Source organism: Sardina pilchardus, chromosome 19, assembly GCF_963854185.1.
Source record: "Sardina pilchardus chromosome 19, fSarPil1.1, whole genome shotgun sequence".
Lineage (NCBI taxonomy): Eukaryota > Metazoa > Chordata > Actinopteri > Clupeiformes > Clupeidae > Sardina > Sardina pilchardus.
Window position 1 is genome coordinate 8,184,476 of NC_085012.1, and position 14,039 is coordinate 8,198,514.

General features: G+C 42.1%; 2 protein-coding genes across 6 annotated transcripts in view; one reads left to right on the plus strand and one right to left on the minus strand.

The window, feature by feature from the left end:
* Positions 1-8,068, plus strand: part of rbm33a (RNA binding motif protein 33a) — a 38,541-nt gene extending 30,473 nt beyond the window's left edge. For 2 of the 3 annotated variants that reach the window (XM_062521257.1, XM_062521258.1), the window contains exons 17-19: positions 1,124-1,297; positions 2,140-2,228; positions 3,002-8,068. In XM_062521257.1, coding sequence (XP_062377241.1) covers positions 1,124-1,297; positions 2,140-2,228; positions 3,002-3,092 — 354 coding nt within the window. In that variant the 3' untranslated portion in view covers positions 3,093-8,068. The remainder of the gene's footprint in view (positions 1-1,123; positions 1,298-2,139; positions 2,229-3,001) is intronic. The other variant, XM_062521260.1, reaches the window with a different exon arrangement.
* Positions 8,069-10,247: 2,179 nt separating this feature from the next.
* The window catches only part of shha (sonic hedgehog signaling molecule a), a 56,029-nt gene continuing 52,237 nt past the window's right edge, over positions 10,248-14,039 (minus strand). For all 3 annotated transcript variants that reach the window (XM_062521632.1, XM_062521631.1, XM_062521630.1), the window contains one exon: positions 10,248-12,301. In XM_062521632.1, coding sequence (XP_062377616.1) covers positions 11,610-12,301 — 692 coding nt within the window. In that variant the 3' untranslated portion in view covers positions 10,248-11,609. The remainder of the gene's footprint in view (positions 12,302-14,039) is intronic.

Genomic DNA, 14,039 nt, shown 5'->3' on the forward strand with positions numbered 1-14,039 from the left:
CCCTGTATGTCCCCAGGGTCCAACCTCTGTGGAGAACACACACACACACACACACACACACACACACACACACACAGAGAGAGAGAGAGCAGCCTGACTAATAATGTTGGACAGTACGGCAGCTGCTGTGGTACTTCGGGGAGGGGTGGGGGTCGCTATTGTGGGGACAACACGCACCCCCCCTCACCCACCCCTCCAACCTTCTCGATGTGCCTGTCACCACGGCAACGTCTCCAAGGAGGTGTGGAACAAGTGTCACATACATCCACCTTCAACATGGCTGTCTGCCTCTCTGGGGTATAGATCCCTGCTCGCTCACACACCCTTCCACACCACACACACACACTCATGCTCATACACACACACACACACATGCACACACACACACACACAAACACACACACTCACTCATGCTCACACACACACACACATGCTCATAGATACGCACACACACACACACCACACACAGGCGTACAGTGCATACTCGTGCGCGTTCACTTCCCCCAGCTGTCTGACAGCATCAGAGGAGCGGGCTGCCGGCTGATGGCTGATGTTCCGTCTGGCTCCAGTGCCTGTCTGGGCCGTGTTCCTCTCTGCTCAGGGACGCCACTGCACACACACACACACACACACACACACACCACACCACAGCCATCCATTCTACCCACACACGCCGAGCCGTTCTGTTCTGGTGTACGTGCGGCACCCTTCAGAGCTCACCGCGCTCGTAGACGCCGATGGATGATGGGATGCGACACGGTAGTAGTGACGATAACGACAGGAGATGTTTGAAGGGAAGAGAAGCTTGCCTGTCTTGTGGCGTCTCTCGTGAGAACATGTGCAGGGATGAATTGGCCCACCTCTCTATTTCAGAGGGAAGAGTACAGAGGAAGATGCGAACTGTATATATACGTACCAGTATTGCGCAATACACGTGTTTCCTTCTTTCACACTTCTTTCAATATCTTTCTTTCTTTCTTTCTTTGATTCTTTCTTTCTTCCTTTCTTTCTCTCTTCCTTCCTTTGTTTCTTTCATTCTTTCTTTCTTTCATTCTCTCTCTCTCTCTCTCTCTCTCTCTCTCTCTCTCTCTCTCTCTCTCTCTCTCTCTCTCTCTCCCCCCAGGTGGTGATGCCAGGTAGAGGCAGGGCTCGTGGGGCTCGTGGTGGTCGCATGATGGCCACCAGACAGAGCGGGCGCGTTCAGGAGGAGCGCACCACCGTCTCCATCGAGGGCCTGTCCACGTCCACCACGGAGAAGCAGCTCAGGAACCTGCTGCAGTCCATCGGACCCATCCAGGTGTGTGGAGCTGCTAATTCGAGTTGTCATGTTGTTGTGGCTCCTTGTCATGCATGGCTACAAGAAATTTGGGAAACTGTACTTTAAAGTCCTGGACACATCAACCGTGTGGCGGCCAGCCGTCAGCAGAAAAAACAGTCGGACTGATCAGTCGGCTCACGTCTCCCTGGATCGGTCAAAAAATTGCCTCAGAAGTAACACACTGAAGCAATGCCGATGCCGAGCATACGTGCCCCTCTACGAGTTTGTGCTTGTTAGAGACCGTGCATGAAACTGTGATTTACAGTCAGATCTGCCAATGGTCATACAGCCCTGCGTTTAATGTACCAGAAGCGGTGGAATTTTGCAACACAAATTACAGGCTCTAGGTAAAGGTAGAAGCGCAGGTTTTTTCTAAAAAAACGGCTGATTTACGTTGTCCTGTCGGAGCATACTGTCGGGTTCAGTGAATATGGTCAATGTCATGCTTGGCTATAAGGTATTTGGGAAACTGCACTTACTGTTTTACGTCACATTTTATATCTGGAATGAGTAAAATTTATATAAGTATATATACTTTTTTGATCCCGTGAAGGAAATTCGTTCGCTGCATTTAACCCAATTTACCCGAATTAGTGAACACACAGCACACAGTGAACACACAGTGAGGTGAATCACACACTAACCCAGAGCAGTGAGCTGCCTGCCCAACCAGCGGCGCTCGGGGAGCAGTGAGGGGTTAGGTGCCTTGCTCAAGGGCACTTCAGCCGTGGACTGGTCGGGGATCGAACCGGCAACCCTCCGGTTAAATGCTCGAAGCCCTAACCAGTAACCAAATTTTATACTGTGCGTGCATTCCACAGATGTTCGAGATGGTGCCCCAGCAGCGGAAGGCCGTTGCCAAGTTCATGAACCCACAGCATGCCCAGAGCTTCCAGCACAGTTTCCACAGGTGAGCTGACCCCACTGACACCAGTGAGCATCCACACACACACACACACACACACCACTCTCTCTAGCCGTTGGTGTCAAATAGAGATATTCTACGTCGTCTCCTTCACTCACTCTCGGGAGATACTGTATATCCTAAGGCCCAATCCCATTTCTCTCCCTGACCATTTATTCTACCCCTGTTTTGTGCAGGGTGGAAATATCTTTAGGATTAGGATTATTCTTGGAATATCTTAGTTCAATGTAGATGCAAAGGAATATGAAATTACCGTAGAATATTATAACACATTTCTGAAGAGTCGCTATTTGTAATTTCAAGTAAAACTTATCTTACTTAATTTAGGGGAAAGGGTTAAGTGAAAAGGAGAGAAGAGATTTGGCCTAAACCTATTTTGCACTTACACATGGATTGAAAAACGGGTATCAATGAAGGCCAAAATTTTGCGAAATTGAAACCATGATCTCCTGTAAGATTCAAATTATATTAATTAACCATTTTAGTTGCATGACAGTTGCACATGGCATACTGCTACCCACATCCCTCATTGTTAACGTAGAAATACATAACAGAAAAAAACAAGCATTTCTGTCATTTTTTTATCTTGTGGGTGTTAATTGTCAGACCTCTATGATGAATAAATATATAATGAATAAAATTATTATTATTATATATTATTATTCATTATTATTATTATTTCCCTGTCATTCGGACACATGGGGGCAAGCGTTAACAATAGGTTGTCAGCCTCCTTTCTCTGTGTTGTTGTGACACAGAAAACCCATGTCTCACTCCGAACTCCTCGAAAATCACCACAGGCACATGATCGATCTGTCTCATATTGACGTGTCCATCATCGACGGCTGAGATGAGAGCAGCGGCTCACCCAAAGACGAGACGAGACGAGACGCGAGGCGACGAAAGGAGATGAGTGGAGACGTGGGGGGTGAATTTGGATGGAGGGTGTCGGGTCGAGGGAAGAGGAGAGTGCCCCGGAGGGTGCTGAAGGGTGCTAACTAACGCTGGCATGTCGGGCTCTGCTGTGAAGGAGGGGGGGGGGGGGGGGGGTGACTCCCCACCTCAGACAAACGCACCTCTCTGATACGGAGGATAACATGCCGTCACCCAGCGACAACGGAGCGACAATTCTGACTGACCACATTCAAGAGGCCACTTGAGAGAACAAGAGCCGAAAGAACAAACTGTGTTCCGTCTCGGATGTGTTTGATACAGTGAATGCCCTCGTGCGGAGGAGTGTGGAGTTGGGTTTCTAGCCTGGTTTTTGTTACGTTGGCACCAGTTGTTTTCGATGCCATTGGCAAGAAAGAGACTTGAGGATTCAGAGTTTAGTCACAGATACAACACCAACACCAACCGACACATACACCAACAACACCAAACAGTCGACACCTGGTAATGGTTGCGCCCCGCTCCTATCATAGTCATTCTCAGTAAAAGAAAAAAACAAAAGTTAGATTGTAGTTGTTGTCTCAAACTCTCAAATGTCCCATGAAATAGAAGTCTTTGCCGCTAGTACATTCTTACACTCAGCCTTGAGTTGTTCGTCCTCTACGGTAGTGCTATTTATCACCTGTAGGGGGTGGTGTCTGACCACTAATCTTTTGTAAACTGCCCACCCCAGAGGATGCCTGCGTGAGGCCACAATATAGATGTTTTTACTGGACTAACAGCACTACCTACTGGAGAACATGATTCAGTATGTAGTCTTCTCAGACCACTTTATTTAACAACCCTCTTTCGCTGAATAAGAACTGCTTGATATTTCAGTATGTAAACACTAAAATACGATCTGGACTTTTAGTCCACAGACTGGCTTTTGGCATATACTGGGATTGTTATCTATCGCCGATGATACCACAGTCGATTGTCGTGTAACAGTTACTTGGGTCTATTTTAGGGGCAATTTATAATCGTTGACTGAGAGGCTGAGATCATTTGCCTTTTCATGAATGGCCTTCTCATAACGAGATACTAGATCAGTGACACAAAACACAGGCACATCAAAGCATTTTAATGACACACTTTGGTTTTGTTTTTACATGTTTTAGTACTCTTCAGTTATTGTTTTATGCACAGGCTGAAGGGAATGTCATACTGAAATCGCCCCAAAGGACATTGTACCGTTAGACAGTGTAAAACGCTAATTTGAGAGAGGAGATCTCCAAAGGGAGGAAGGCTCCTTAATCCAGTTTTGAGTTTTCCACGTGGTGAATGTATTTTTCTGAACATCCTCTTTAAGCTTGTTTATGATTTTGATGTCTTAGATTTTGGTTAGCGGTTTCAGGAGTGGGAATGCAAGGTTGATGGCTAGTTGTAAGTTTTTGGATGGCAGTGGTCGCTGGGTTAGGCTGGGCTTTGCGGTGTTGAGTTTGTATTCTGTTGCTTCTGTATGGAGGATAACATGCCTGTGGCTGTGCACTGGCTGTGTGCATTGGGGGAAATATGGCAGGGCTAATAGGTGTTACAATAGTGATCCAATAATCACTGGATTGGCTTTGAGATTATGGTGTTTCTTTTGGCATTGTGTAAATCAGTGATGCACATTCTACTTTTTTTTGTGTGTTTGGTTAATATATAATGTCGGACTTTCCTCCTTGTCATAGCGTTGTAAGTTTCAGGTTTATTCACATCTGTATAGGAGGTGTATGTATACAACCCCTTCACGTGTACAGCTCTACACAGCGGCTCTATCTCTTTTCCATTCGCAGTTTCCCTTGTCGACTTCATCATTCTTTACATTGATATTCACAACATCATTCTTTGCATTGATATTCACGACATGAAACGTACGATAGTTTTTCTCAGCTGGCACTTGACACTCAGTTCAGTTGATCATAAACAAAATCCCTGACAACAGCACATTTTGAGATTCATTCACATAGACGGAGATGTTAAAATTGTAATAACTTGTAAAGTACTATATAGTAAATAATCTAAAGAGAATCACCCTTTCCCCAGTTTACGCATCCCCAGCCTTCGGTTAGTTTGATGATGTCGGCAGAGGCCATGATAAATATGTGAATATTGTAAGGAGGACACAACACGTTCTGGAACATAGCACCCCAGACACACAATCTCTGTTTGACTGTGAGGAGCATGTCGTTTTCTAAACAGTGGGAGCAACCATTATTTGCGTGTCGGAGATCATGTACATATTGAACAGTACACGAGTAAGGTAACCCTGTTTTTGTTTTGATTCATTTTTACTAGTATTATGTTTACCATGGTGGTTCCCGGATTTTTTCTTTTTGCGCACGTGTACATAGTAGGACCTAAAGACTTCAATTTGTGTGCCGCAAACACATCCAACCACCCATTCTCCACGTATACATAAAGATTAATGTCAGTAGCTTCGACATTTTAGATGTGTTTTGTTTGTATCTAGGACATTGAGGCCTTGGTTTCTTCATGAGTTCAAGCTTCATTGAAAGCATTTTTAATGTAAAAAAAATAAAACATGGTCATGTATATACCATATGATTATGGGTACGTGAAGCCATTGAACCACTATTTTACTATTCTCTGCGTGATGTCCTTGTTGGTTGCCATGACGGTGATGATGGTGCCTATGGTGATACTACTGAGTTGATCCACTTTTATTGCATTTTATTTTGATGTTTTTCAGAAGTGTCTTACCCTTTTCCTCGCTTGATGTGTGTGAGTGTATGTCTGTGTGTCTGTGCGTTTGTGAGTGTTTGTGTGTATGTGTGTGTGTGTGTGTTTGCATGTCTGTGGTTGTATGTGTAGACCTATGACTTGCTTTTCAATATACGTTTATTTTGAAAACGAATTGATTGTAGAAAGAGGACATGAGGGTGCATTGTGTTCGTTGTATAAGGTATTATTTTGCTAAGTAGCTTGTATCAAGCATTTGAAGCTCTGTTGCACATTTTTTTTACAGAAATATTAACCAAAAACTTCAATGAAAAGTGCTCTTATACTTTTAACCATGAACTGTATTGTGCTGTGTGTGTTGAACTTGTACATTTCTGTTGGCTCTACTGAGCACAAGAGTACAAAAAAGTAAAATGGGCGCACACACCCCTTCTGAAAACGACATGCCAGTCAAAGTGTAATGAGCAAGAAAGTGCTATATCTGTAGGTATATTATCTACAGTAACGTTTACGGTTGTTTACGGGTTTTTTTTTTTTTTAAAGAAAAAACTAAGTATCTTTTTGAGTCTTATTCTCTGAATCAAGTCAGTCGGGGGTAATGTTGCTGTTACACAGTGGAAGAAATATGGAAGTTTGGAATGTTTGTGGTTAATACTGCAAAATCGTGGACCTGACAATATTCCCTAAAAATATTTTTTTATTTTCCATGTTTGTCATTTATGTTATTTATTGTTTTTTGGTTTTGTTTCTTTTTTTTTCTAGTTTTCTTACGATGCTTTATAAGTTAGTGCATTTTTTATACATGAAGGTTAAGTGATGTTTTCACATTTGGATGGAGCACAAATGCCCTGTTTGTTTTTGCACGTGCTTGAAGCACTTAATTGCAAATCCTGTGGATTTGAAGAAGTAGCAGCCATGCTGATCATGAGTAGCCTATACAATTCATGAGATTTTGTCTTATGTTTTAAACCCAGGTCCATATTGGACTTTACAGTATCTTTTTGTAAAGGTATTTTTTAAGTATACTTTGGGGAGGATCTTACAGGACCTTCCCTTAATGTCTAGTAGAGACCAATCGTAGGGGTGCATTATGTGCATTATTTTTTTCTATTTTGGGTGCAATGGTTAGTTTTGCAAGGTTCAAGAAAGTCTGGTTCAGAGGTCCCTTTTGCACATAATGTTGAGGAGGTTGAGCTGTTTTTTGACACTTGAACCAGATTTTTTTTAAACTCAGTTCACCTTTTAAAGTTTCTGTGTCATCTGTATTTTATTTTTTTTTTACATATCCAGGTGTCAAAGCATGGATGATGGCAGTCTTTAACAACCTCCGATTTTTGTTCCAGGAAACGGGACCGGATGGAACCCTTTCTCACTAACAACAAGCAAGTTTGTTCTGTTTGCAGGTTCCTGGCTCGAGTTTGGACGGGACGTGTGTTAACTAATGGGTTTACTACTTTTAAAACGTGCTTAATGATTTTTATCTTGCCTCTCAATATCCCCTACATCTAAACCCTCACTTTATGCTCATCTCTTTATGCTGTCCTCTCTTCTCTCTCTATCCCTCTCTCTCTATCCCTCTCTTTCTCTCTATCCCTCTCTTTCTCTGTCCTCTGTCCCTTCTGGTTCTTGTCAATGCATTGTGTTGCATTGCTGCTGTTTGCTGCTGGTGAATAAACCTAACCCTTCTGTTATTGAGCAGGCAAGGCCAGCTTCCTGGATTTCCTTTGTTTCTTAGCCTGAGCCAGAGAGGCACACAGCTTTGAGACAGCTTTGAGACATCGTGGTTCACACACAATGAAAGACTTACCCCTGAAAAACAAAAAAAAACAAAAGTCCACCTTTTGTATACTGGTCTGACAGTGTTGCCAGACATGCACTTGTCGGTGTTTGACAAATACAAGAAAGTCTGAAGTTATTACTGAGTATAGAATTGACTGTGCTGAAGAATTTCAGACTAACTACTTACTCAAATTGTGTAATCTCACATGGACCTGTTTTGTTTTTTTGACTTGTGATGCTCATCTGTCAACATACAAAGCAAACTGTCGAAACTGCAACAGTGTGGAAAAGTACCTTTTGTTCTGAATATTTCATGTTCAATGTATGTTACTCTGACCAAAATCAAATTTGATGTCTGAGAATCTCTTGATCCCATTTGGGTTTTTGTCTTAATGATCCGTGAAAAGAAATAAACATGTTTCACAGAATTTGTTGTAAGCCTAAACTTATTTGATAGAATATGAATGAATCATGAATGAATGGGAGGAAGGAATGTGATATCATAACCACATTTACAGGCTAGGCCATTTTACTTAACAAACTATGATAATGTGGACTGGAGCACACACGGATATAAAAACGTACGAGCTTATTGCTACTTACCTGTAACAAGGCTACAATGTGACACGATTGGCCTGAGTAGCGTGGAGCCACCATAGTACACCTTTTCTGAAATTATGATTAAAGTTTTCAGTGAGCATTCTGCATGCCACCTTATGGAAAAACCAAGCATCTGGATGTTTTCCGAGGAGGCCGTCTGCTGGTGTTTGCGGATGTCAACGCTCGCTGAAGCCTCCTTTAGAGGGCGGCCGAGCAGAGAGACGCACGGCCCTGGTGGGGATTAGCGGCTAGTGTTTACCTGCTCTGAGGAATGCTCTCGCCCGACAGTCGAGCCGAGGTCATCGTGCAGACTGAGACTCGCCACTCCGTCTGGGGCAAGTTTCCACCTCTCAGTATCAACAATCCCTTCAGCATACACAATGTAGGCGACGTGAGAAGAATTTATCTTCTTGTTGAAACAGTGGGCTTTTTAAAAGCTGGGGCTTGCGCTTGTCTTTCTGAATGTTCTGAGGAGGCTGCAGACCACAGGGTAGTGAGCAGATTTGCGCAAACATCTTTTGTTTCGGGCAGCTCAAATACACATCATTGAAATGTAATCATTTTGTACCTCTCAAAGAGTTTTAAGCTTTTGTCGAATAAGGGTGTCTTCTTGTTAATATAAAAATAAACAATTAAGGCCGACATTGTAGGCTACAGCTCCACTTCAATTCGTCCAGACGTCCACGTTGAGAAAGTGATTTGAAAGTAATAATGTTTCAGGCGTTTTGGTCTACACGTGCTGCTGCATATGCGTATTTTTTAGTTTTGAGGTATTTGGAGGATAAATGTCTTTAGTTTGTATATCAAATTTGCCAAGCGTAAAATCTCAGCAACCAGTTTATGTTAATAGGGTTACCATTTCGGCAACGAATGTGGCCTGCAGTTGTGTCGCTCCAGAGAAGTGAAAATATTTTCATGATAAAGGAATTCTAGCCTACACAACAACGGCTCGCTGTAACGTAACGATATATTTTTTCAGTTTTTTTTCTTCTGGAGAACAAGGTGGTCTGCAGCTGGCTTAAGTGCGTTGATACTAAATAGAACTAATTTAATTTCCCTCAGTTCTAACTCGTCGCACCCCTTCACTTTAAAAACATGTCTCTCAGTCAAACGTATTTCAGGCCCAGGTTTCTGTACAGGTAACAAGAGTGAATTTGCCTTAAAATAGGCCTATGTAAACATGAATTGATCTACTAGTAGCAGCCTCATAAACTGTAGGCAATGCAGACCACTAGTACCCGCTCGAAATCTATAAACCTGTGATAAGCAATTGGCAAAACTTTTAATCGCCAAGTGCTGCAACCATATACGGTTCAGTGGTATTAATCTCAATGTAAAAGCCCTTGTAAAGTTTCAGTGGGATTAATCTCAATGTGTGGTTGGTGAGGGAGACCCACCTGTTCGGTTTGTGGTTTGGAATAATGGATTGTTTTACTGCTCAAAGCCACAAGATGTCGCTTACACACCGTGGTTGCAGTCAGACTCTCAATAAGCGCGCAAGTTCGAGGCAACTTGTAGGCTATCCACGAATTTTGACGCAGCAAGCCAATAACAGGTCTAAAACATCAATGCATAGGAAAGCACAGGCCTTAATTGAGGCACTCTCTGGATTTACAGTGAGAAGCAATATATGCGCACACAAACAGCCTCGTGATAGCTGTCACTTGTCTTTGAATTAACAAGGATTTAAATGAAGTGTATTCCACAGCGGACTGAGTAAACAGGCCTGATCTTCCTTGTTTTATCTACGCTTCCTGTTAATGGAAATGTTTGCGTGTTCACAGAAGCTGCAAGGAGATTTAGTGCTAACAAACATACTTTTGTTTAATCTGTCTGCAAGTTTTTCAGAAGTTGTTTGCGAAAGGCTAACCTCTTTAAAATCTAACATCGAGCCACTACTTTTCACAAGCAGGCACCAGACAGTTCAAAGGTTGGTCGAATTTATCCCTGACTGGCGTCATCTTCAACTTAATGTCTTATAGGGCCACTGAAATCAATAGAGCCTGATGTTTTCCCCCACAATTTGGCTCTCTGTCATACAATCAGGCACATGAGGATGCACAACACGTTTATGGAGATTTACATGCAGTAAAAACGACAACCCAAATTAAACAAACTACATTTGACTTTTTAAATAATTTTAAAACGATTATATGCATTATTTAAGGGAAATGGCAGCAGACATCGACAGAATACAAATGACTGGTATGATATGTTAAGTGCAGAATATAGGCTGTAGTAGGCCTAACAACTTTCCAGGAAAATTGAATGGTGTCATGACTTTTGAGTGCAAGTTTTCGATAGTTTGACCTGTCAATCTGATATCAGTGGTGCTCTCTTCATGCCCCTTGCAAATAAAAAATAATAACAGCTGCAACTTTGAACATTTTCTTTATCTCTTTTTATAGTAAACATATAAATAATAAACTCTAGACATTGCTTGACACATTGCCCTCATGAAAGTAAACTGATACGGTCACGCTATCATAAGCTATCCAAACTGTGCATCTTGTCGCATTTTATTTCTATAAAACTATTTCCCTATTACAAAATATGAAAAGAAAAAATACATTTTAGTAAATTTACATGAGTTACTTATTAATTTATTCAACGAAACATTTTGCTTTGTACTACGAGGCTATATGGTTACTGAGATATCAGAATGTGCATTTCTGAAATAGAAGACACAATGAGACCGAGGGAAAGAGTATACAGCAGATACGAGACGAAAGATCTGCCCAACTCTAACAACTGAACCAAAATCTTACAAAATAACAGAAGTCTTGATGAACACAAAAGAAAAAAAAACAGCACAAGATTGCCAAGACTTTTGCAACTATTTAAATTAAAATATATTCTCGTATCTTACACTATTTCAAATAACGAAACGTGATTCTGTAACGATCTGTCAAAATCTAATTTACAATTCTGTGTATAAAAATATAATTTATGGACCCCAACGAAGTTTGCGTTGTCCCCCAAAATATAACAGTCAGTTGCACATATGCACAGAACATCACAACCTGTCAAGACGTCTTGTCTCTTTCTTTCTTTTTTACATGTTCTTTTTCTCTGCGTCTTACTTGAGATATACAAAAATAGATTCTGCACAATAGCTGGTCACACTGCATAAGAATCCATTTGTGTGACACCAGCGAGAGTTCACATGAGAATAAATTATTCAAAGAAAACTTTTAAGGCTCCATTTATTCTTTGAAAATGACACATGTAAAAGTCAATGAAATAAATATCCCAACTCCGTAAGGGGCCTTTGACTCTTTCTTGTCTCTTTCTGTTTTAAATTCTACATAGTCTTTTTTTTCTCCTACATTGGTCTTATTTTTTCTTTGTTATATCCGTTTGAGGTTTTCAACTCGATAATGACATCCCCAAAGGATGGAGCGCGTGACTGTCCAAGAGCCACGTTCCCATTTGATATAGAAGCTTGGAGTACCAGTGAATTCCCTCCTCTTGCCCAGTGGCGTTAGAGTTGGTATGGTCTTTGGGGAGTAACAACGTGGATAGATGATGGCCCAACCTTAGCGGCATTAGGGCCCAATGTGCCAGGTTGTGATTCTCGATAACTGCATAACATGAGGCCAGTACCTGGTCGACAACTATCGTTCCTTGCGCTGTCACTGGCGCGAAGGAACCTTCGTGCTCTTCCGTGTAAATCCGAGCCACAATTACAGGCTTCAATTGCGCGTGTTTATCATCGACAACGATGACCCTTTGTCCGGGCTTGACCTTGCTGGCGAACGTGGTCGTCATGGTGCTGAGGTCATCCGTGGAGTTGCTGACCACAAACAGGAGATGGGCCGCGGTGAGGATGATCTTGCGCTTGGGCGCTGTTGTCTCAATCACATAAAACACTCGACGTGTCGTCGAGTCTTGATCCATGAACATGATGAAAGGGCTGTAGACGAGATTTCCAGCGCTGTCTGCTGACAACACTTGGTCCCCAGGTCTCAGATCTCTCACCTCTTTCCTTACCCCGTGTTGCAGGGTTGCATAAGCCGAGCCCGGGAAGCATCCTCCAGATTTTGCTGCCACTGAGTTTTCTGTTGGTATGAAATATAAAAACGTCAATATACATATAAAGGCTCTTGTCTAGGCACATTTTAAGGTTCAGGTGTGTACATACAGATGGGAAAGACAATCACCATCCCAGCCAAGAAAGAGTGAACGAGGACGAAAGAGAACATGTCCCTGTTGGAGAGCGCAGGCCACCCTATACAAGCTACATTTGAATGACAATACGAGTTCTGTATTGATTTTTTAATTAGGGCAGTTCAGGCTTTAATAACACAGGCGGTGCGTTTCTCCACAGGGTCAGTCTCATCCTCGACATTGTGAGCTTCAGCTCTGTGCTGGGACGCACATCGGGTGTAACAAAAGCCTGCTCTGCACTAATTAAAACCAATAAAGAATAACATTGTCATTCTAATGCAATTTGTGTACAGAACCACTCTTGGAAAAGGACACTTAGGCCTTCCCAGCTCCTGTGCTCATATTTGCTCAGGTGCAGAAACTTCTGTGTGACAATTCACACGCATCTCGAAAAGAGGAACCCCGTGAACGGCAAACAGTGTTTACCCTGTCGAGACACTTTTCCAAGCCTCTCAAGATGTAGATTTGAATTTAAATGAGGCCAGAGGCCCTAAATGCTTGTGCTAGCCTAACATCAATGTCCCCCTTTCTACCGCTTCTCTCGCTCTGTTGTCAATCTTGGTGACAATAATTCTGGACTTGGAGAAACTCTTCACATTCCGATCTCTTGGATCACACGCTCAGCAAACAGGCCGGAGAATGGAGCTGTATAGCTCGGAATGTTCCTGCGTTTAATCTGCTCATGAGATTCCGGGCCATGCTATAAGGTGGTGACAATTGAGAAACAGATTTGGCCGAGCAAGTCCAGCCTTGCTTCGTCCAAATCCTTTTTGTAAAGTCACATGACCCAGAATGACACAGACTTCAATACTATCTCAATCCCCTGTGTTTTGAATTTTAAATAGCAGATTTGCCATCAAAACTTCAAACACGGGCTGTGCACCCGGGGAGGACATCAATTTTGATCGCGTCTCTCAGAGCATCTTAAGCAGCGGTTATTGTTGGCACTGAGCCAGAGAATCGAATCTTTTTTGAACAAGTGAAAGACTATGCATGAGCCCTATGGAAAATACTTAGCAAAAGCAGTTAGAAAGAGATGTGATAATAATGATTTCCTGGTATCCGTCACATTTTGCATGCACAGAATAACATTGCGCAGTTTGGAACACCACGTCAATTCTCCTATATTTTCAATTGGAAAATAATTTTGAATAATTCTTACTATTTAATTCAGTATTTGTGTCTAATTCAATTTGACGTAAATTAATTTAATTTTTGCAGTTCCATTAGTTGTGCCGTAATTGTTTGCATGTATGCTATAGGATTGCCTACCACTTGCATTAGATGTTTATAATTGGTGCAGACAGACGTGGTTCCTTCATAGAAACAGAGTGTGGCGATATAAGATCGTATTATAGGCTACTCAGTATGGCAGGTAAAATAAACAGAACAGGCTACCATCACTGGTACAGGCTGTCCACATGAAAGCTTACTGGACATAATACACAGATTAATGTTGATTATATAAACACTAATGATATCTATTAACCATTAACCAAACAATGACTGAAGTCGTCAAAATGTGTGTATCTGTTGAGGATTTAGCTATAATTTACTGGCTGAAATTGTATCATCGGCAGAAGTGCATGGTGATAATAGATTAGATTACTAAAATAAACACTAATAAAA